Source organism: Misgurnus anguillicaudatus, chromosome 25 (assembly GCF_027580225.2).
Source record: "Misgurnus anguillicaudatus chromosome 25, ASM2758022v2, whole genome shotgun sequence".
NCBI classification, from domain to species: domain Eukaryota; kingdom Metazoa; phylum Chordata; class Actinopteri; order Cypriniformes; family Cobitidae; genus Misgurnus; species Misgurnus anguillicaudatus.
Window position 1 is genome coordinate 29,417,551 of NC_073361.2, and position 25,198 is coordinate 29,442,748.

The window sequence follows — 25,198 nt, forward strand, 5'->3', positions numbered from 1 at the left end:
CAGATTACACTCTCTTCCTGAAACGCATAGATTTGAAAAGCTCTGTGTCCCTGCTTGGCCAGCAAATCTGTACATTGTGATTGGCCTGAATAACTCTGACATCAGCTGGAAATGTGACGCTCCTTACCATGTTTGAAAGATTCGCTCACAATGCTATGCTAACAGGAGTTAACTTACAGGTTGTGAGGATCCTGTCTACATCACCAATCCCAGGACGTAAACTGTTGCCTACCAATCCGTGTTTGTTGTAGTCCAAGAAAAGAGATTTACGTTGGAGACGATAACTCACGTCATTGTTTACTTTGGGGTTTGTACCTTTTGCATATCGTTAACATGAACTAATACACACATACACCAAAGGAAATGTAAAAACGTAAATCGGATAATTTGTGCACTTTAACAATACTGAACCTATTGATTTCTTTTAACGTTGATGGATTCTCGCTTAAGATTCAGTCCTTCTAGAAAAATGCGGAGTTTTTTTGTGATTGTTGCACGAAAAAATCCTTGATCTGGCGGCACATTTTCTTAAAAAAATGCGATGGAATATGCGGGAACTTGCCAAAATTGCGGGAACTTGCAAAAACTGCGTGAACTTGCAAAAACTGTTTGCAGCTTTTCATTGATGTTCACGTCGCTTAATTACGTCACTTCCTAACATTCCCATGACAACAGGGAACATGGCTGCGCATGTGTGAAGTAAATGCAATAATTTTCAACTTTCTGCTAAGATATATATATGACTTTTTGCAACTAAAATGTGGGGATTATGAAATCATGCAAGCCCCTCATATTTTGCAAGCAGTAATCTGCAATTTATGCCACGAAAGTGCGGCGTATTTAAAAAATGCGGCTCCTGCATAACTACGCGGACTTTGGCTGAATATGCATTGAATCATGCGTTTGCATAATCACGTTTTCTGATTGACAAAAAACAAATGACCACCTACACAGTTCTCACACATATTAAAGAGTCTCAGCACATCTTCAGGTAAGCTGTAGGCCGTCCCTCTTGAGATGGAAAACAATCGGTGGTGACAAAAAGTGACTTGCTTTCATTTCACATGCATTCACAAAACATCTCTTCATCAAAACACTTGTTAAAGTCGATTTGTTTTAACTTGGCAATAGGTTATCTGTGGTTTTAGAATAAAGGTCTGCCTTAGTATTGGTCCAAAAACCAACAAAAGAATCTGTCATTCGCCAAAACAAAAATGCCATTTTGTTAGTTTGCTTGAGAATGAGGTTAAACTGGACCAGGAGTTATATTGAGGGTCAACAATCAGACTAGTTTCGACGTACCCGACATATGGGTTTTATCATGAGGTTTACTTTAAATACTGGAGTAAGCGCATATACAATGACAAGACAAGCTTGTGAATGAAATACGTCTATCTGTTGAGTAGTGTGTATATAGGTTATAGCCTGGGGTGATACTCACTAACCCGCAATGAATCTCAAGAAAGAAAACTGATTCCTGCAAATATAAAACACGTCTCTTGCTTCATGCATGTACTGTAACTGAATCTTTTGTATAATTTGTGACCCCGTCACAAATATACTAGTCAACATTTGAAGTGGATCAAAAACATTCATCAAATTTGTCCTAAAACAAGAACAGGTGTTGGATGTTGGTTTTAAGAAAACTTTTAGGAAAGGTTTTGATCCACTTCAAATGTTGACTAGTGGGGTGATTCTCACGAAACCATTGAAACACCACAGCACTAATGATTTTAGCTTTAAAATGTGTAATATAGTAACGTTAAAAAGCATCAGAATTAACACAATACTGTGTTCTACCTTGCACAATGTGCGATTTCAACATAAGAATTTATAATTGTAAATTTTATCTCATTTTCTGCTGAAATTCTTATTACCGCAATGTGTCTGGCTGTGTTTGAACATGCGTTATGTTGTAATTTAATCAAATTAACACAAAAATATTAAGAATAAAAAAATGGATGTTTTGCTAGACTACTTTAGATGACAGAAAAAATATTTACTGAATATTCATGTATAATAATAATGAAGAAAAATTAGGAAAATGATGTGTCCATGCCTGATGTTCTCATCCTCCGCAACACTTTTTGAGAACAGTTTAAGCACACATACAGAATTTTAATAAAGTTTGATTTTGAGTGACCAAGCACATGGACCAGTTACTTCAAGATGGCTACCAGGTAAGATCATTTTTTTACAGTTAATTTGAAATATTGTCTTGTCAGAATGCTTACACGACATTTTGATTATCATTACCGCAACAGATGCTTATTAAATGTTAATTAAATTAATAGAAGCATAATACTTTGATTTTAAATGCATGTGCAGAATCTCCAAATTATGTTCTTTCAGGTTTGTCATGTCATTTTGAAAATATGTCAGTGTTGATGCTTTCTGACTGTTGCGGTAATGAGATTTTTTAGGACTAATTTTTTTAACTATATTACAAAAAGTGTTAAATGATAAGTAAAAGTTTTTAAATTAATGTTCCCATTTACTCCAGACTTTGTTTTTCAATGTCTGGTGGGAAAAAAAGTAAATTTAAGCAATTTTTACATTTTCATGCTTGACATTTTTAAAAAGCAAGTTTTTGTGAGAATCACCCAGTGAGTATTGATGAGGTGATGAACAAGTTTGATTTCACATTGATTTCAACTTTGACATGACCTTACTTAGTCAATATTGAATTGTTGTTTACATTATACAGGATGATTTTATGCATAAAACAGTCAATCACAAAAACAGGCAGGGTCACTCTTAAAGATGCATTCAACTAAATGAACACATTTGACCAATATGCAAACATGCATCTAGATCTGGACATTTTAGCGTCAGGCGTACTTTACAAACACCCATAATCAATCTCAGCATTGGAGGTTGAATAAACACATCTGTACCAAACAAACTACTCTGCAAAACAGCCTTTGCACTGCTACAAGCCGAGGCCTGCAACCTCATGTCATGAGACGTAACGCTCACGTCAATATTCAAATCGTCCTGCCCGGAGAGATTTGAGCAGGTGCCAGCAAATAGGAGTAATGGGAGTGAACTTCATGAACTTCAGACAGCACACAGCGGCTCCAGGGCAGCCAGCGCAGGCAAGTTTACACAGGAGAGGTGGAGGTTTTCTCCGCCCTTGTGCAAACAACAGCTTTTTTTCTACTTTTTTGTCAACCTAAGGAACAAAGGGGGGAAAATCTGATCTTTGACAACCCTGGAGTGACAGCATGGAAAGAGTGCTTCGGGAAAATCTGGTTTTCCGTGCTTTGTCGGGAATAACTAAATAAACTGAAAACGCGCTTACTATGCATGTTATAACTATTAGTGTAATGCTTAAATATTGCATGTATGTAATAAAAAAGTAAAACATGCATATGAATAAAACGATTTTTTGGAAAGGGTTGCATTAGTAAATTTATTAGCTGACATGGACTAACAATGAAAAAGATAACAGAATTTATTCATCTTTGTTAATGCCAATAAATTTGTTCATATTCATTGTGCATAATTTTTTATTTTAAAAATGCATTAGTAAATGCTGAAATAACATTGACTAAGATGAATAAATGCTGTGGGTGTATTGTTCAGTGTTAGTTATGCAACTTATGTTAACAAATACAACATTATTGTAATGTGCTATCTTTATTTTACTCATGTAATACTTAAAAAAAAAATGAAATGACTTCATGAATTCATTATATTTAGATATCATATTTCATTTACAATACTTTCAGAAACATATCAATGTCATTTCTTGGAAGCAAATAAAAGATCTAATCAAATGAATTATATTCATCCAAGGAAATAATTATACAAACAACACAAAGCAAATTTGTAACTGTCAGTACTACGAGAAATGAGGCATTAACGCAGATTTTTTACGCACAGATCACACACGGTCAAAGCGTAATGATAATATACAAATGAATGTTTCTTTCGGTCGATCGGAGCAGGATGTCTGAGAACAAACATGATTGATGTGTGCTGACGTCAAAGCTGACACACACAGGTAAGGGCGCGGTACAGGTGTGCAATGACTGGCATTTCCTTTAACGCTGGGCTGTGCAGACGCACAGATGAGTTTGGGTAAGTAAACTGGCCACCGGAAATACACAAAATACAAAAATACCTTAACATAATATAATATAGGGATTTTCACATTTTTCTGTTAGCCAAACCCCCTTGACCTAAATTACTAACTTGAAGATATATAGTAAATATTTCCATAATTTAATAGTGCATAGCATGTTAAACTTCAAAAACATTTATTTTTTTATCCATTTTGGAGTTTTTTATCAGTAGTATCTTGTAATTCTTTCTTATTGGTACATAAAAAGTATCTGTCCATTTTGCATGATGTGTCATGTAATGGTCACATGACATGCAAATTAAACAAATAAATACACATTTTGTTAGTTAGTGTTTTACTTTTTTTACTTTAAAATTATTGGTTTACATTTTATGATTTAAAGGACCACACCATCGTTTTTCAATATTTTACTATGTTCTTACCTCAACTTAGACAAATTAATACATACCTATCTTTTTTCAAAGCGTGCACTTAATCTTTGTACAGGGTGTCGTGAATGTGTTAGCATTTAGCCTAGCCCCATTCATTCCTTAGGATCCAAACAGGGATGAATTTAGAATCCACTAAACACTTTCATGTTTTTTCTATTTAAAGACTGTTACATGAGTAAGTATGGTGGCACAAAATAAAACTTTAGTTTGGAGCCATAGGAATGAATGGGGCTAGGCTAAATGCTAACACAGTCAACAAGCGCTGTACAAAGATTAAAAGTGCACGGATTTGAAAAAAGAGGTGGTGTTTTCCTTTAATTGTAATTTTTTTTTCATCAACTCCAGTTGAACCACCAGTTTGGGAAACACTGATATATAACAATTTCTAGGGTTTACAAAGAATGGTGACAAAAGGGAAAAACATCCAGTATGCGGCAGTCCTGTGGGCGAAAATGCCTTGTTGATACTAAAGGTCAGGAGAATGCGCCGACTGATTCAAGCTGATAGAAGAGCAACTTTGACTGAAATAACCACTCGTTACAACCGAGGTATGCAGCACAGCATTTGTGAAGCCACAACACGCACAACCTTGAGGCGGATGGGCTACAACAGCAGAAAACTGGAAAAATGTTGCCTGGTCTGATGAGTCTCGATTTCTGTTGAGACATTCGGATGGCAGAGTCAGAATTTGGCGTAAACAGAATGAGAACATGAATCCATCATGCCTTGTTAACACCGTGCACGCTGGTGGTGGTGGTGTAATGGTGTGGGGATGTTTTCTTGGCACACTTTAGGCCCCTTAGTGCCAATTGGGCATCGTTTAAATGCCACGGCCTACCTGAGCATTGTTTCTGACCATGTCCATCACTTTATGACCACCATGTACGCATCCTCTGATGGCTACTTCCAGCAGAATAATGCACCATGTTACAAAGCTTGAATCATTTTAAATTGGTTTCTTGAACATGACAATGAGTTCACTGTACTACAATGGCCCCCACAGTCACCAGATCTCAACCCAATAGAGCATCTTTGGGATGTGGTGGAACGGGAGCTTCGTGGCCTGGATGTGCATCCCACAAATCTCCATCAACTGCAAGATGCTATCCTATCAATATGGGCCAATATTTCTAAATAATGCTTTCAGCACCTTGTTGAATCAATGCCATGTAGAATTAAGGCAGTTTTGAAGGCAAAAGGGGGTCAAACACAGTATTAGTGTGGTGTTCCTAATAATCCTTTAGCCGAGTGTACATACCAATGCATACCATAACATAATATAGGAATATTATGACATTGGAATTTCGGTACTGTATGAATGGGATTATGATACTTTATGATTGTATAGCTCAATGGTAGAGCATTGCACAAAAGGTCATGGGTTTAAACCCAGGGAACACACGTTGACAAAATGTACAGCTTAAAAAGCACTTTAAGTCTCTTTGGATAAAAACATTTGCCAAATGAATAAATGGGATTATACAAGACACAAGATAATTAAAAAATGTGTGTTCTCTGAGAAATGAACCCACAACCTTTGCAATGCTGATGCAATACTACACCAACTGAGCTACAGGCACTCAATAGTGTTTACAAAACTTTTTATCACATTACTGTAAATGACTCCAACATAAATTTAGCACGTGTGTCCACACTTTGACTTTTGGTGCACCGATAAATCTTAAAACTCAAATATTAATGTTGAAAAGAAAATTTCCATGCTCATATCTAGGCACTTTATTATGTAAACAGAACAGTATAGGGAAAGTGTTAGCATATGCCGTCCATGTTCCCTGCTTCACACTTAGGGGGGCAGATTTGGAGTCAATCCAATGGACTTTCCAGGGTAAAATGAACTCTTGGACTTTCCAGGGTCAACTACGCCTGCCCTAAAAGCAAACACTCCGCAGGGGGAGAGAAAGAGAAAGAAGAGAGGAGAAAGCATGCCAGTAACACACTGTGCTGCATGTGTTTTTTATTCCCCTCTCTGGCCTGTGTCACAGCTATTGTGATCCGCTGCCTAAGGTTCCTCAAAAAAGGGAAAAAAAGGAGAAGGGGAAGAAAATGGATCCAGCGATGTTTTTTCCCAGCTTGCTGGAAATGAGCTCAGAGCTGCCAGGAAGAGGTATGCAGGTCATTCCCTGGAGCTGAGGGAATGACGTCGGAGCTACACTACATGGGGCCGATACGGGGGAGATGGAGAGGAGGGGCTCTTGTTTCCGGTTTGGAGAGATTTGTGTCTCTCAGATCGTTCCTTCTTTACAGCTGGAACCAGGCACTGTTGTACCTCTCAGCTCCAGCCCCAGAAGCGTTACTAGAGCGTTACTCTGCAGTTTATTTCTTTACTGATATTTATTATAAATCACCAACAGGCTGTTTAATGAAAATCACACAAAAATTGAAGTTTTAATTTAAATTTTTTTTTCTAAAAGATCCACGTTAACATGGATCTGTGCAAACGACTAAAACGGTGTATTATGTGTGCCAGGCCAGCAGATGGCGATGTTACTTTGTAAACAAACGCTATATACATTCTTCTACAGAGAGATAAATACAAACAATCAAGACGGCAAAAGCGTTGAGCAGTTTTGTTTAGACGGACAATGAAATACATTTATTACAAAGCGACCCTGGACTATAAAGCGGCAAAATTTTGTAAACTTTGTTGATAATAAAGCGAAAATAAACTCAGTATCTTGAGCAGCACTGTGTCCGAAAACGCCTACTTCCTTACTATATAATAGGTGAAAAGCAGAACGCGATGTGAGTATTACATCCGAATTCATATTATGCGAAAATCCGCTGGCAAAAAATACCTACTAATTCCGTCAAGGTCCCGTAATGTTCATTCGATGGACACTTTACCATCCCGTGACCCCTCGGGAGAGGATTCATCCAACGAAGAAGAAGATGTGGTTTTATTAAAAAATGTCCAAAAGTGGTAACGCGGCTCTATGCAAATGCAAATACATATATTACACAGCTGCCCCTTGTGGTAAAATTGCGTTAATTTAGTTAACGACTACTTGTTAGCTATGTCAGGACGCACGTCACATGATGTATTAACATGCCGAATGTAGTATGCCCAAATTAATTTATACTATCCATATTTATACTACATAGTACCTACTGTTTTACCGGTCGATGAGTAGGTATTTCATCTAATTCAGTACCTACTGTCACCCGCTTGACATCACCATTATCACAGACTTGCGTTTTCATACTTAAGTTTACAGGGAGACAACAATGCGTTGTTTTTAGATACCACTTTTCTAAAGTTTGCATTTTCAGGACTGGGTCATTGACAAAGATGAGAAATTCAAAAATATTTAAAAAACTTGTTTTAAAACCAAGCATCAAGTATATTTCAATGCACGTACTGTATTTATGTTGATTTTACACAATAAAAAAATACATTTGCGCAATTTTTATAAAAGTTAAGACTGAATGGACCTGAAAACGTCAAATGGTGTGACCGCAAATTGTGCCAAAGAATGAGAAATATTAAATATTTTATCCATCTTGATGGCATGTAAGTGTAATCATCAATACAAAAAAAAAACATTTTATTTCTAAATGTAAATTTTAATGCGTTTTTGTAATATTTGTCCAGATATATGCTGAAAATAGCTCTGTTTTTTTAAATAATCTTTGACAAATGATGTAAAAATGTATGTAAAAAAATTATATCAAACTAAACTAGATGATTATATTTTATTCCACATTTGTTATGAATATATTTATATTTTCATTTAAAAAAATACTGGTTACACCAATTGACACAGAGGGCTCTATCTTACACAAGGCGCAATGCAACGCAATGCGCGACGCAAGTGTCTTTTGCTAGTTTTCACCCTGCGAAATTATCATTTTCACGTTTAGCGCCACGTTGTTTAAATAGCAAATGCATTTGCGCCCCCTTTTGCGTCCATGGGCGTTCTGGTCTGAAAACGAGGTGTGTTCAGGCGCATTGTTGGCGCGTTGCTATTTTGAGGCAACTAAAATAAACTATGCCATTGACCAACTAAAACCTGGTCTAAAGTCTAAAGTCAATGGCGCAATATGTTTTTTGTTATTTAAAGAGCACATTAGTAATATGCAACTATAAACGGGACGACAACGCGGGTTTGCTTGTCACACACATGAATGCGCAGCAGCACAAAAACGCTTTTAAATATGAAAGATTAAAGGATTGAATGTAAAAGATTATTATTGAGTCTCTTGGACATAAGTGGGGACCAATTATAAGATGTTAGAAGGCGCAAAGAGCCGCTTCACCTGTAGCCTGGTAAGTAAATAAATGCTTTGCTTTGAACAAATGCATCTGTTTTTAAATGTTATTTTTTAAATGCTACCTCACGGATTTTTTGTATATGACTCTGTACCTGTGGATATGGTGAGATGAGAAACATTTTTAAGTAATGCTTAAAAATACTCTTTGCTTAAAACAACGCTGTCCAAGTGCTGAAACGTTCGGAGAGCCGTTTGTAAATTCTTTATCTCCTGTTTGTTACAAATAAAGTATTTTTAGAGTACAAAACTTTTCTTACATACGTGTAAATTATTTTTTGATGATATTGGATAGCCATACATTTAAAGCGATTAAAAGCCTGCTATTTTTACTTCCATGACTAAAAGAAAACTGGTTTAAAAGTTTTAATAAGAAATAACAATTTCAATACAAGTGAAAAACAACACAATTATTTAACATTAATCTTAAACTGGGGATCTTCTTCCTCCGCTTAGTTTTTCAGTTTACAAAGTTCGTCATCTAAATAGGGATTAGACATAGCGCCAGCGCAACAGGCTTTTAAAGGGGATGAGAGCTGAGACTCTCATTGGTTTATTGCACGTTACGCCAAAAATACTCCCATTACTCATTTAAAAAATGGGACCAACCCTTTTCGACCATGCGCTTGACGCACAAACCATTTTTCCCATTATTAAATTAGCAAAAGTGGATTTGGACACGCCCATTTACACGTTGCGCTGTGCGCTTTAGACAATGCGCTTGGATCGTTAAAATAGGACCCAGACAGTTAACACCACATTTACAGTTTTGCAATCCCCCAAATATTCTTTCAAAATGAAATAAAACCAAAAATTTTAGACTTGGTCCTAAAAAAAAATTTATGCAAGTAATCTGCAAATTTATTGCTAAAACCAAAATGCATAAAACGTTCCTGTTTCGTTATAAACATTGTTGTGTAAACTACCCCGAGAAGTTAAGATGAAATGAAAGCTTAAGCATAACCAGAAGGCAAAACAAATAAAAAAAAATGTATGAGGTAAAGTTTAGAAACACCCCAAAAAAAGATTTGGCGATCTGAAAATCAAGTGCAACGTCAATATTTGTTCAATATCTGATTACAGTCTGTTTGAACATGTGGGTGTGCATACATAAAGAAGTAGGGTGGATAAGAATCACTTAAAAGATAAAGACCATATTTCCATTGCATGGAGGAAATGAGAGTGAATAAAGCCAAATCATTGCCAAGATGCTGGGTTGTTTTGGGTTTGTTTAAATCCCTAACCTTAAGAATGCGTAATGGTATTACTAATACTTGCCCTAGCAAGTATTGATCTTTATCAGATGATATTTTGTTTTGAAAAGGTTACCAAAGGTAATACACGAACAGAATGATCTCAAGCATCTCTATAAGCAGAGACTCTCACCAGGGTGGATAGATGTGGACGATGTCTCCAGGTGTAGGATGCAGTTGAGCGGCCGTGTCCTTGCTGAACATCGCTACATACTTCTCATTCTCCGGCAGTCTGTCACACACAGCGGCCTGCATGCCACATTCCTCCCGAACTCCCAGAATCCTCAACGTCAGTACCCCCGGCCTATCAGCTGAGAGATGAGAAATGCAGGTATGAATTGGTATGAACAGGAAACAGGATTTTATGTCAAATGAAATGAAATGTGAAGCCACATTTAATTGTATAATTCGAGTAAATATAAACAATACCATCTTTGGGTTCTTTTAGAAATTTAGAGGTTTTGAAAAAACCTAACCAAAAACTATGACAGCTATATTATTTCATACTTCTAGATTTATAATGCTAATCTAGCCTTAAAGTAAACTTTTCTAACAAAAGCTATCAGCTCATTCACAAACTCATTACATTTCGCACAACACTAAAGATATAACACAGGCCCAGTAAATGAAAAACAGCAGAGGGATATTTTGGGTTATGCACTAAAAACTGGCCCAGTTTCAGGCCTTTTCTTCCATTTCTGCCAGTTCTAAGGAAACGCAATAAAATCCAGCTCTCCTGACGGGATACACAGATATATCCCCACGCTGACTGTTCAATGAATAGTTGGCTCCTTTAACTGGACACATAAACACAATTGACTCAGCTAAAACGCAGGCGAGTCCGGCCAAGACTTCAGCACAGAGAACTTCAAATCCTTGTGTAATGGAAAATTCGGTGCAAAATTACAGAACGAGAGACTGTTTACCTCATCCGACCACGTGCAAAACAGAACTAAGGAGGACAAGTTGTCTTTTAGCTTTTGTTTTTTGTTAAATGGCAATACTGAAAGCAAAAAAACAACAAAAACATGTTGGACACACCGACTGTTATTTGGTTTGTTACGTATTAAAAAAATGTATAACAGTAAATCTTGCGGATAGCAGGCGAGTGGGAAATGAGCTGGGGAATTTTCTAGGCATGACGGCGGGTGAAAAGCAATTGGAAAACAGTCCAGTCACGAGTGAACGAATGCTAAGCAATGTTCAGAACTAAATTTAGATTTTTTTTATTCTTCGGCATCTGGAAACGTACACACAGGAATGTGATGAATAAGTTGACGTGCAAACATTCCAAATAAAATAATTACAACACACCTTTTTGATTTACTCACCCACGTGAAATCCCATGTGTTATATAACTTCTATTCTTTAGTTGTACACAATCAAAGTTATATTAAATAAAATTCTGACTAATACATAATATATGTCGTGTGAAGAGAAAATTATTTATATTTCGAGTAGGGATGTATAACAACTAATCGCAACTAATCGTTTGCAGAATAAAAGTTTTTGTTTATGTGATATAAATGTGTGTATTGTGTATAATAATTATGTATATATCTTCGATTAATTGTCAATAACAATTAAATCGATACAACTGAATGATTCTCGAAAAAGCAAGCACGTGTGTGCGGCGCCAAGCACATACAGCCGGTGAAAAAAATTAAACATGCGCGCAGAAGTTAAACTAGCGATGATCACAATGATGCTCAATGCCAAACACACAAATGGGCTTTTTAACATCATGCGAGACGAGGCTGCTTGCTAACACAACAAAATGGCATCCGCAGTGGATCTAATAGGGTCTGATAAAGAAAATGCAAATACGGTTAGGATACAAAAGCAAAGACCCTCTTCAGGGTAGCCTGCAAGATTAGCATAGCAACGCTGCTATACACAGGAAAGGAGACCAGCCGTTTTTAATGAACAGATTAAAATGAAGAAAAATAAATACTTTTTAACCACAACCTCTCGTCTTGCACTAGCCGGGTGATGCACCAGCGTGACCTTTTGTATTACGTCGAAAGGTCACACATTACGTATGTGAAACGCACACTTGCGAACCATTTTAAACAATAAACTGACACAAAGACATTAATTAGTATCATTCCACATACAACAACATCCCCTTTCTCCACACTTGTAAACAGCAGTTTCACATACATCATGTGTGATCTTTCGACGTGATTACGTAATATGTAAGGTCATGCTTGGCGCATCACAAGGCTTATGACGAAAAGTTGTGTTTAAAAAGTACGTCTTTTTTATTTATTTGGCAAAAATGACGATCGTTTCGCTAGATAAGACTCTAAAGCCTCGGTTGCATTGAAACTGCAATTTTAAACGGCAATGAAACTGCAAGCTGTTGAAGACCACTATATGGAGAAGAATCCTGAAATGTTTTCTTTAATAAAACTTAAATTTCTTCTCAACTAAACAAAAAAGACAAACATTTTGGATGACATGGGGGTGAGTAAATTATATTTATTATAATAGTTAATTATTTAATGAAAGTGGAATATTCCTTTAAGTCTGTATAAATTAGGGCTGTCAAAAGATTAATCGCGATTAATCGCATACAAAATAAAAGTTTGTGTTTGCATAATATATGTGTGTATATATAAATACACACATGTATGAATTTAAGAAAAATTTGATTAAGGTATATTTTTATTTATGAATTGTTTTGTTTTGAAAATATAACAAAATATATGAAGAGTTTGGTTCCAAAATGAGATAACTCAGCTTTTTACAATTTTTGTCAAAACACGTTTATTATTATGCTATCATGTTTTTATTGTGTTTTATTGTGCTAGTTAGTTAAATCAACACAAACCAACAGCAGTTTGATTAATATTAATTGGAATGCACAAGATTTTTGAAAAATGTAAAAACTGAGTTAACTTGTTTTGGAACCAAACTCTTCATATATAAATATACATGTAAATGTTTCTTAAAAATAAACAATGTGAGTGTGTAATTATTTTATATATATATAAATACACAGTGCACACAAATAAATTATGCAAAAAACTTTTATTTTGTATGCGATTAATCATCATTACATCTCAATAATATCGACGATTAATCGTCATTATTACATCTTAATAATATCTTTCACAATAATTTTAACATGCAGAGCTCAGTAATGCATTAAAATGACCTTGCAGCCAAACACTAGATGCACTTTTAATTTCCACGCATGCATTTTTAGTTTACTCTTGACTTTCCACTGTCAACTGTAATATGTCTAAAAGCAGCCCCCTCCTCACACACAAAGAAACCTACGCGAGTACCAAAGACCCCTGTCAGGGCACCGTATGAAAAGAAATACGTTATACCATGGAAAATGAAAACGTAAGGCATGTGACTTTGTCTGCTAGGTGTTTTTATGCGTGCCTGTGGTTTCCTGTCACTTTGACTGAAAGATAAAGATAAACTTCTAATGTCACCTGTATCACAATGGTAGGTGTGATGTACGAGTAGTAGTAGGGTGCAGTAATGCTAAACAAACAGCTGATCTGTGACTTGTATTCTTCTAGCTGTACATCTCATGGCAAGATCTCAGTGCTGGAATATTCAACGCATTACATCAAGCAATCATGGAAATAAGAAAACAGCCGGCTTGTGCTTAAATGTTTTCCTGGCACACGTCAAGCCTAGCCTTGGCAGTATTTAAATGAGGAGATCAGATTTGGAAAAAACATTTATAATAATATTATTATTAGTGGTCAACAACACAGGGCTTATGTTTAATGATCTGTCCTGGAAAAAAGTCAAGATGCAAGTAAATGTGTTTGCATATAAACATCTGATTTGATAGGGGGTGTGTCTTACCGGCAGATGTGCTTGAGTTGCACCGATGTCTCCAGAAGCTTATGGCTGATCTTTGCCTCCTGTGGAGTCGGTTCAGCTTTTCAGCAAGACCTCCTCTATAAGAGACAACACACTGAATCAGTCACACCGATTCAAATCCACAGAGTCTACTGAAAAATACAGTAACACGAAATCAACTGCATGTAATCAATTACAGAGAATCAGATTAATAGAATCAATCACACAGATTCAAGCTCATAGATTCTACAACAAAGAATCAGATTCACTGAATCAATCACAAAGACTCAAACCAAAAGATTTCATATTAAAGAATCCGTAACACACGATCAATCACATGAAACCAATTACAAAGAATCAAGTTCACATAGAATCATTCACCTAAATTCAAACCTACAGATTTCATAACAATTAATCAATACCATAGGATCAATCACATCTAATCAAGTTCATAGAATCAATTATAGATTCAAGCCCAAAGATTCTATAACAAAAAATTGGTATGACAAAATGAATCGCATGTGATCAATTACAAAAAAAAAGTTTTTTAGAATCAATCACACAGATTCAAGCCTACAGATTCTATAACGAAGAATCAGGTTTACAAAATCAATCACAAAGATAAACGATGAATCAGTAACACATGATCAATCACATCAATTACAGAGAATCAGGTTTACAGAATCAATCACAGACTGCAAGCCCAAAGATTCTATAATAAAGAATCAGTAAGACATGATGAATCACATGTTACAAAGAATCAGGTTCATGAAGTCATTGACAAAGATTCCTACAGATTTTCTGAAAATGAATCAGTTACATGTGATAAATCATATCGATTACAAAGAATCATGTTTAAAGAATCAATCAAAAATTCAAGCCCAAAGATTCAATAACAAAGAATCGGTATGACAGGATGAATCGCATGTAATCGATCACAAGGATTCAAACCTACAGATTTTCTAAAAATGAATCAGTAACATATGATCAATCATATAGATTACAAAGAATCAGGTTTAAAGAATCAATCAAAGATTCAAGCCCAAAGATTCTATTACAAAGAATCGGTATGACAGGAAAATTTGCATGTAATCGATCACAAAAAAATCTGGTTTATAGAATCAATCACAAAGATTCAAACTTACAGATTTTCTAAAAAATGAATCAGTAACATTTGATCAATCATATAGATAACAAAGAATCAGGTTTAAAGAATCAATCAAAGATTCAAGCCGAAAGATTATATAACAAAGAATCGGTATGACAGGATGAATCGCATGTAATAGTTCACAAAGATTCAGACCTACAGATTTAAAAAAAAATGAATCAGTAACATATGATCAATCATAGAGATTACAAAGAATCAGGTTTAAAGAATCAATCAAAGATTCAAGCCCAAACATTCAATAACATAGAATCGGTATGACAGGATAATTCGCATGTAAACGATCACAAAAAAATCAGGTTTATAGAATCAATCACATAGATTCAAACGTGTAGATTTTCTAAAAATGAATCCGTAACATGTGATCAATCATATCGATTACAAAGAATCATGTTTATAGAATCAATCATAGATTCAAGGTAAAAGATTCTATAACAAAGAATCGGTATGACAGGATGAATTGCATATGACCAATTACAAAGAATCAGGTTAACAGAATCAATCACAAAAATTCAAACAAAAAGATTTCATAAAAAAGAATCAGTAACATGTGATAAATCACATGAAACCAATTACAAAGAATCAGGTTCATAGAATCATTCACCTAGATTCAAATCAAAATATTTCATAATAATGAATCAAAAGTATAGGATCAATCACATCTAATCACTTACAGAGAATCAAGTTCATAGAATCAATCATAGATTCGAGCCCAAAGATTTTTTAACAAAAAATTGGTATGACAAAATAAATCGCATGTGATCAATTAATCAGGTTTTTAGAATCAATCATACAGATTCAATTAAAACCAAAAATTGAAGGGATAGTTCATAGAAATATAAAAATTCTGTCAATTCTGTTCACCCTAAACACCCTATAACTTTCTTTGTTCTGCCAAATACAAATGAAGACAACTATTAATAACAAAACAGATCTGGGGCACCATTCACTTCCATAGCATTATTGCTTCATACTTTCGAAATCAACGGTGCCCCAGATCAGCTCGAGTACAAAAATGTTTCAGAATATTTTCCTTTGTATTCAGCAGAACAAAAAAAAAGATACAAGTTTGGAACAACTTGAGGGTGAGGAAGTAAATAAATTTTTCAGTGAACTATCCCTTTAATCATAGAAAATCTACCCTGTATCCTGTTTATTCACAAAACGGGCACTGTTGAATCTCTTATTAACTCAAAGAGGAGCATCGGACCGGAAGTGAATATTTTCAGTCAACTTAAATTTGATGTATTCTAGGTTTTAGATGACTTGAAATATAAAACTTTTTTTCAGTACATTCTGTAATGTTGGAGCGGGACATCCACAGTCCCCATTTAAATGCATTATATAGAAAGAAGTCACCAGACTATTTCATGCAGGTTTGGAACGACATGAGGGTGAGTAAATAATAACAATGAACCGTCTCTTTAACATCTGTTGCATGGGGCAACCTATCCCGCGCTTACCTACAGGAAGCAGTAAGGGTCAGTTGGGAAGATTTGCAGATTTTAAACGAAGAGCTAAACAGAGCCAGAGCTCCCCCGTGAGGGGACAAACACAACAGTCATTTCACTCCCATTCACAAATTCTGAGAAACTGCTCATTTACAGTAAGAAAGCTGTGGGCAGCCATTCAACATTAATGTTGCACGTGGTCACTTGTAAACGACTGCTATGAGTAACCAGACTAAAATCATGAAGACTGACTACATTCCTATGTATATGGTTATCTGTCTCTTGTGTGCGCCGAAAAAGATTTTCTGGTAAATTAAAAAAGGGTCACAAATGAGTAAGCCACTCCCCATCAGCCAATCAAAAGATCTGGCTTTACGGTAAGGGTGTGGATGTTTTATTGAAACTGCAGCTGGACCTTGAACTCTTTTGTATTTTGTGTGTTTACTCTGATAGGATATTCGAGGCTGTGAATTTAATCCCAGACAGCGTTTATAATAAAAAATCCTACAAAAACAAATAATGGTGTTCTAACAGTTAAGCAAATGATGAAGCCATAAAGTTTTCTGACTTATAAATCAACGATCATCACCAAAAAATGTAAGAGTTTGGTTTGTAGTTACAGGTAAACACTGAAATGAAGATTTAAAGGGACACTCCACTTTTTTTAAAAAATATGCTCATTTTCCAGCTCCCCTAGAGTTAAACATTTGATTTTTACAGTTTTGGAATCCATTCAGCTGATCTCCGGGTCTGGCGCTACCACTTTTAGCATAGCTTAGCATAATCCATTGAATCGGATTAGACCATTAGCATCATGCTAAAAAATAACCAAAGAGTTTGGAGATTTTTCCTATTTAAAACTTGACTCTTCTGTAGTTACATCGTGTACTTAGACCGACTGAAAATTAAAAGTTGTGATTTTCTAGGCAGATATGGTTAGGAACTATAATATCATTCTGCCTTAATAATCAAGGACTTTGCTGATGTAACATGGCGGCAGCAGGCATATTGATATTACGCACTGCCCGAAAATAGTCCCCTGCTATTGAAAGTAACCAGCAAGTATAGTTCCCAGCCATATCGGCCTAGAAAATCGCAACTTTAAATTTTCTGTCGATCTTAGTACACGATGAACTACAGAAGAGTCAAGTTTTAAATAGGAAAAATTTTCAAACTCTTTGGTTATTTTTTAGCATGATGCTAATGGTCTAATCAGATTCAATGGATTGTGCTAAGCTATGCTAAAACTGGTAGCACAGACCCGGAGATCAGCTGAATGGATTCCAAAACTGTAAAAATCAAATGTTTAACTCTAGGGGAGCTGGAAAATGATATTTTTTTAAAAAGTGGAGTGTCCCTTTAAGATTCATAAATCAATACCTTTCAAACTTCCTGCTCTTCTTACTGGAGTCCTCTGGTGTCTTAATGGTTTTGGTGGTTTGTTTCTGGGGTGTCTGAAGAATGGCCTGAGCAGATCGGACCCACTCGCTGACCGACTGTCTGCTGGTCTCGGCCGGGTCCAGAAGAGAATAATCTGTTGTGTTTTCCTCTGGATCTTCATCATCGTTCGAGGAGTAGACCGAGATCTCAGCTGGAGACTGAAAACGAGAGGATATTTTTTTACAGAAAAGTGCAAGGAAGTAAAGCGTTCCTGTTGGGACCCCCAGGGAACACAAAGGTCATGGGTTCGATCCCAAGGGAACACACATGCTGATAAAAATGCAATGCACTATAGAAGGGTTCAATTCAAAAAGAAGTTACATTTATAGCTTGTATGTTTGAAATGTGATTCTTATTATTTATTAAATCAATACAAAAAGGATCAAGTATCACAGCAATAAACCAAAACAGAGTGTCAATATTGCATGACTCAGCACAAAGACTTTTAAACAACACAAAGTACTTTTAAATCCTTAAAGTCCACCAGGGGCAATGAATGTCACATTTTAAACTCATCCCCCTAGCTACATATCCACTCAAAATTTATGGTCTACAGACAATTACACAAATAATGGGAGTCAAAAGACGCCTCTACTCCTGACAACCTGTCGCCGGGGTGGACCTGAAGACTAAACAGGTGTTGCTGTATGACGTTTTCACCTTCTTCACAAATAACCTGGTATGTTTGGAACTTCTGGGGTCTCCTACACTAGGTTATCATCATCAACCCAGTGTTGGGTCAAACAGGGCAAAAACAACTTGTTATTAACTCAACATTGGGTTGTTTTTAACCCAAAATGCTAGGATGTTTTTAACATATTTTTGGGTGAAAATATAATTTCTGGGTTAATTTAACCCAACGGCTGGGTTTGTCCCTTTATAACCTAACGCTGGGTTGTTTTTAACCCATTGTTGGGTGACACTATAATTTTCTGGGTTAGTTTAACCCAACGGCTGGGTTTGTCCCTTTTTAACCCAATGTTGGGTTGTTTTTAACCCATTGTAGGGTGAAAATATAAATTTTCTGGGTTAATTTAACCCAACTGCTCCAACTGCTGGGTTTTCCCCTTTAACCCCACGTTGGGTTGTTTTTAACCCATTGTTGGGTGAAAATTTAATTTTTTGGGTTAATTTTAACCCAACTGCTCCAACTGCTGGGTTTTTCCCCTTTAACCCCACGTTGGGTTGTTTTTAACCGATTGTTGGGTGAAAATTTAATTTTTTGGGTTAATTTAACCCAACTGCTCCAACTGCTGGGTTTTTCCCCTTTAACCCCACGTTGGGTTGTTTTTAACCCATTGTTGGGTGAAAATATAATTTTCTGGGTTAACTTAACCCAACAGCTGGGTTTGTCCCTTTTTATCCCAATGTTGAGTTGTTTTTAACCCATTGTTTGGTGAAAATATAATTTTCTGAGTTAATTTAATCCAACGACTGGGTTTGTCCCTTTTTATCCCAATGTTGAGTTGTTTTTAACCCATTGTTTGGGGAAAATATAATTTTCTTGGTTAATTTAACCCATTGTTGGGTGAAAACATAATTTTCTGGGTTAATTTAACCCAACGACCGGATTTGTCCCTTTTTTAACCCAATGTTGGGTTGTTTTAACCCAATGTTGAGTGAAAACATAATTTTCTGGGTTAATTTAACCCCACGCTGTGTTGTTTTTAACCCGTTGTTGAATGAAAATATAATTTTCTGGGTTTATTTAACCCAAAGGCTGGGTTTGTCCCTTTTTAACCCAACATTGGGTGGTTTTTAACCCATTGTTGGATGAATATATTATTCCTGGGTTAATTTAACCCAACGACTGGGTTTGTCCCGTTTTAACCCAATGTTGGGTTGCTTTTAACCCATTGTTGGGTGAAAATATAATTTTCTGGGTTAATTTAACCCAACGACTGGGTTTGTCCTTTTTAACCCAATGTTGGGTTGTTTTTAACCCATTGTTGGATGAAAATATTAATTCCTGGGTTAATTTAACCCAACGACTGGGTTTGTCCCTATTTAACCCAAACTTGGGTTGCTTTTAACCCATTGTTGGATGAAAATATAATTTTCTGGGTTAATTTAACCCAACGACTGGGTTTGTCCCTTTTTAACCCAATGTTGGGTTGCTTTTAATCCATTTTTGGGTCAAAACATAATGTTCTGGCTTCATTTAACCCAACGCTGGGTTGTTTTTAACCCATTGTTGGGTGAAAATATAATTTTCTGGGTTAATTTAACCCAATGTTGGGTTGTTTTTAACCCATTGTTGGGTGAAAATATAATTTTCTGGGTTTAAATTAACCCAACAGCTGGGTTTGTCCTTTTTTCGTTCTTGGTTTTGTCCTGTGCTTTACCGAATGAAAATCTAGGATAGATGAAAAAAGAAAAAAAATGTAAGCACATAGTAAGATAAGAACATCATTAAAAATGAGTTAAATACCCAAGCTTAAAAAGATAAAGCTTTTAGTTCAAATTTTAACTCATGTATAGAGGACAGGGATCTCAAAGATAAGAGGAGGCTATTCCAAAGTCTCAGTCCGACTCAGTCGTGTTGGAGGCTGGGACAGAGTGTAACTGTTTGTGGACAGTAGACACCTGCAGTGCACATTCAAATTTAAGAGTTTAGATAAGTAGGAGGACACAAGACCATTTAGGGATTAAAAACATGCAATAATAAAGTCAACTCTATGACACACCGGCAACCAGTTAAAGGAATAGCTTACCCAAAAATGAAAATTACCCCATGATTTACTCACCTTCAAGCCATTCTCAATGTATATGATTATCGTTTTAAGACAAACACAGTTGGGGTTATATTAGAAATGTCCTAACTTCCGAACTTTATTATGATAGTTAATGGTGCTTCTGATTTGAAACCCAAAAGTCCATCGATCTTTAAGTAATAGTAATAAACACAGCCTCAGGGTATTAATAAAGTTAATTGATGCAATTCTGTGAGAAAAATGTCAGTAATTAAAACTGTAGAAACCAAAATAACTAGCTTCTGGTAACGATAGACGCATGTTTACAAGAGATTGTGTTTCAAGCTTAGGCGTTGTGATAAACGCTGTAAAACTTTTAGATTTCTATTTCTTGACTGGCACTTTCTTTTGCTTTCTGCGTCTCTGCTTTTCTAACAAAATCTCATTGACTGCCCTCAAAAGGCCAGGTAGAAATATGGCTGCAGTGTTTTAAACCATTTAAAGTATTCAAATTTGATCAATCATAATGGAGAAATCCAAATAATCTCCCAATCTTTTCACTGTTGTTATACAGGAGTGCAGATTAGCAACATTAAAAGTGTTTAAAGTAAGAAAGTAATAATAATATATTTATGTGGAATTATGGACCAATAAGAAGCCCTATTGACACCCACAGTACTCCATATAGTCAATGGGGACTCTGATCGCTTTGGTTACAAACATTCCTTAAAATATCTTCCTTTTTGTTTATCAGATCAAAGAAATGTATACAGGTTTGTAACAACATGAAAGTGAGAAAAATATTACAGAATTTTCATTTTTGGGTGAACTATCCCTTTAATTGTGTATATTTTCCAATTTTGTTTCAGCAAATGAAACCACTGTCTTGTAATCCATTGCATCTGTCCTGCACAACCATCTATCAAATTCACAACTTGAAGGCTGGAGAGAAAAATAAGCAGGAAGGCCAAAGGTGGGACGCAAATAACAAGAACTCTGTGGTCTCCCATTAAATCTGTTCTCCAGCTCGTGACTCCCAAATGACCTTAGAAACTCAACCTGAGCTCCTGTTCTCCAAGTCACTTTAACCTTTACATCCTGAAAACAGATTCAAATCACTTCACAGATGCTTAACTCAAATCCATGGCAAACTCCCACATACAACAACATTACCTAAAGGGATACTCCAGCCAAATATCAAAATTACCCCATTATTTTCTCACCCTCAAGCTGTTCGAGATACACATGTCCATCATCTATCAGACAAATACATTTGGAGTTATTGTAGTAATTTTTCAAGCTTTATAAACGGTAAAAACTGCGCAATGTACCAATGGCAACTAACGCTTACTACGTTACCTGAAGCTAGTTATAATGCTGCGTTCAGACCAGCAGTGGGAGAGGCGTCAAGCGCGAGTGATTTCAATGTTAAGTCAATGTAAAGACGTGTTGATGCACATCTGGAGTTCTCGCAGCACCAATTAGATGTATAGTGCATTAGACGCAATTCCGTCTGGTTCACGCGAATGGCGTGAATTGAGCGTTGTCGCAGGAAATGATAAACGCACAGAAAAACGCACCCTGTTAACCAATCAGGAGCTTGCTCTAGTAGTGACGTGATTACAGAAAGCGAGCGGAGTCGCAGAAGCCCCTCCTATGGCGCGAATTTCCGAGTGAATGTCTCGATAACTAGAATTTCACGCGTTAATGAAGCGAGTAAACTCAAAATGTTCAAGCGGCAATCTAGACGCGAATTTGAGGCCTTAAACGCGGCTGGTGTGAACCCATGGTAACAGTTTATAAAGTTTGAAATATGGATTGTTTTTTGCAAAATCACATTGTTTACACAGAGTAGACCTTTATTAACCCCTTGGAGCCATGTGGATTACTTTTGTGAAGGATGAATGCACGTTTTTGGAGTTTAAAGTCAGAAGTTGTTCCCTGATTCCTGTTTTCTACCGTTATAAAGTGTGGAAGAGCAAGGATATCTACTAAAATAACTCCAAATGTGTTCGTGTTCTGAAAGATGATGGACATGTGTATCTCGGATTGCTTGAGGGTGAGTAAATCATGGGGTAATTTTGATATTTGGCTGGAGTATCCCTTTAATAATTCTACAGCTGATGCGTGTGGAAGCTGCTGTATATCGTCTTAAAAAATTTACACACACACACACGACACCAATTGTCTCCAAACTATGGGAAGTTATGGGAAAAATTACGGTGGTAATCTGAGATGCAACAAGGGACGGCCAGCCCGTATGAAGCTCACACCCTTAAACAAACAATAAAGACAACACACAACAAATATACGTTTCACATGTAATCTGATGTGCGGAAGGTACGGGCTGGGTCTTCACAGGACTTGACGGGCTGTAAAAGATGCAGCTTTTAGAGGAAAGAAGGCCCGGTTTATAGACTCTTGTAGGTGTGCGAGTGTGTTTGTGTATAAGCAGCATTACTTCAAACTGGTTTTCTTCTGGAGAAATCGAGAGCCTCCTTATCATGTGGAGACACGATCAGCATTCCAGGCCGTCGAACAGCCTACACACTCATTTATTTGATTCAACTTGACCCTGCAAGGCAGCAAGCCAGCAAACACTGTGTACAATCTCTCTCTCTCCCTTTTTCTCTCTCTCTCTCTTTTTCTCTCTCTCTCAGTACACTATGTTCCTGGCTTGAGCTCAAAAATTTGTTCACTCCGCACTGGCTCAAAATGAATGGAGGAGTACACAAACGTTCTGCTCTATTAAATCTCATTCCCAGACACGTCATACGGGGCGGTTCCCAAACCGGCAGAAACAGGATGAAATTGTTGTGTTATGGTGCTGCATGGCAGGCCACGGATAACCGTGTCATGTACCTGAAGAATGTACCTGTTTGATTTGTATGTAAACAGAAGGAAACAAACTGTGGGTAATAAAGGTGTAATGATGAAGTAATACTCATTGAATGTCTCATCAGCACATGGCTAGACACGCTGCGCTTTTCGTAATGTCACAATAATATTTATCTACAAAAGCAGTGTATTTTTAAACAAATGGTTCCAAACTTGATTCAGGGAATAAATATGCACTGAAAAAAATTCTGTAGAAATTACAGTATTACTGAATTTTTTACAAAAAAATGCGCTGTAATTATGCAACTAGCTGCCAGTAACTTACTGTAGATTTATATTTATGTTATTTACTGGCAACAGTTTGTTCAAAGTTAAATGAACATTTTCAATCTTCATCTTTTACAGTAAGTTACTGGCAACCAGCTGCATAATTACAGCTAATTTTTTACAGTGTGGCTGTTTTAAAAGACATTTGGTGACAATCAGCAGCATGTTTTGGAAATAACAATATTGTGAAGGATTCAAGTTTGACACATGCTGAAAGTAGAAACTTAAAACACCTCAGTTTGGGCAGGATTACTGTAATAATCATATTTAAAGATTACAGTAGCATGAAATAGATAACCGGATGATGTCATTGCTGATGTCACAGATTACGTTGAAATTAGAATTCCTACTAAATGACATCAATTTGGCATTCCTCTAAAAATTAAAACCAAATGGGTCCATCTTACAAAATATGCAAGGTCACATTTTACTCCAAAATGGAAAGAAGAAATTATAATAATATGCTTAAAGAAGGTGACACCAAATTTAACCATATGTGACCCTGGACCACAAAACCAGTTCTAAGTCGCACAGGTATATTGCCAACAATCCATTGTATGCAGTGGCAACCGTTGACTTCTTTTTTCGGGGCCCCTCGATGTGAAGTTGGTCACAACATGTATGTAGCCCGTGGTTTCTTTTTTCAAAATAATGTGTTCTGCGCCTCGAGAGATGCTGTGTGCATCACGTGTTTTGTCAAAATAAATGCCTGCTGCAGACGCGTCTAAAGGGTTTATGATCAAAGAGACGCTCGCGTTTGCCAGATACTGGCATAATGTCATGCGTAATCAGAGTTTACTGCTAAGGGAATTTTTTGCGTGTATTTTACGAACGTGAGCGTCTCTTTTATCATAAACGGTTTTGACGCGTGTGCAGCAGGCACTTATTTTGACGAAACACGTAATGCACATGGTTTACATGACACAACAAACACATATTTTAAAAACCGCAAGCAAAACACATGACACTCCAAACACTCATTTTGAATTGGCCGAGCCGCCACTCATTGCATGGGTCAAAATGACTTTTTACTGACTAAAAAGCTAAATTTCCATAACCTATGTCCAGGATGGCGTTAGCCTAGATAATGTAGTGTACACCGTAACTTTATAAAAATGTAGCTTAGATGCGTAAAATTAGCAATGTTGGGGGGTAACGCATTACAAGTAACGTGCATTATGTAATAATATTAATTTTCTAAAGTAACGAGTAAAGTGCATTACTTTATAAATGTAAACATTAATATTTGACATACTTTTTTAAAAAAGTAATGCGAGTTACTTTTCGGTTTAATTAATTTGTTAAAAAAAATGTCCTAAAATAAACAGAACGTTGTCACATAGAATAACGTCCTCTATGCGTGCGAGCCTTAGCGCGAAGAGTTCG

The 25,198-nt window shown here is 36.3% G+C and overlaps 1 protein-coding gene across 3 annotated transcripts in view; it reads right to left on the bottom strand.

Moving 5' to 3' along the window:
• Positions 1 to 25,198, bottom strand: part of spidr (scaffold protein involved in DNA repair) — a 76,055-nt gene that overhangs the window by 43,478 nt on the left and 7,379 nt on the right. For all 3 annotated transcript variants that reach the window (XM_055182648.2, XM_055182647.2, XM_055182646.2), the window contains exons 6-8: positions 17,895 to 18,112; positions 13,902 to 13,996; positions 10,198 to 10,375 (exon numbers count right to left, since the gene is read on the bottom strand). In XM_055182648.2, the coding sequence (XP_055038623.2) occupies positions 10,198 to 10,375; positions 13,902 to 13,996; positions 17,895 to 18,112 (491 nt within the window). The remainder of the gene's footprint in view (positions 1 to 10,197; positions 10,376 to 13,901; positions 13,997 to 17,894; positions 18,113 to 25,198) is intronic.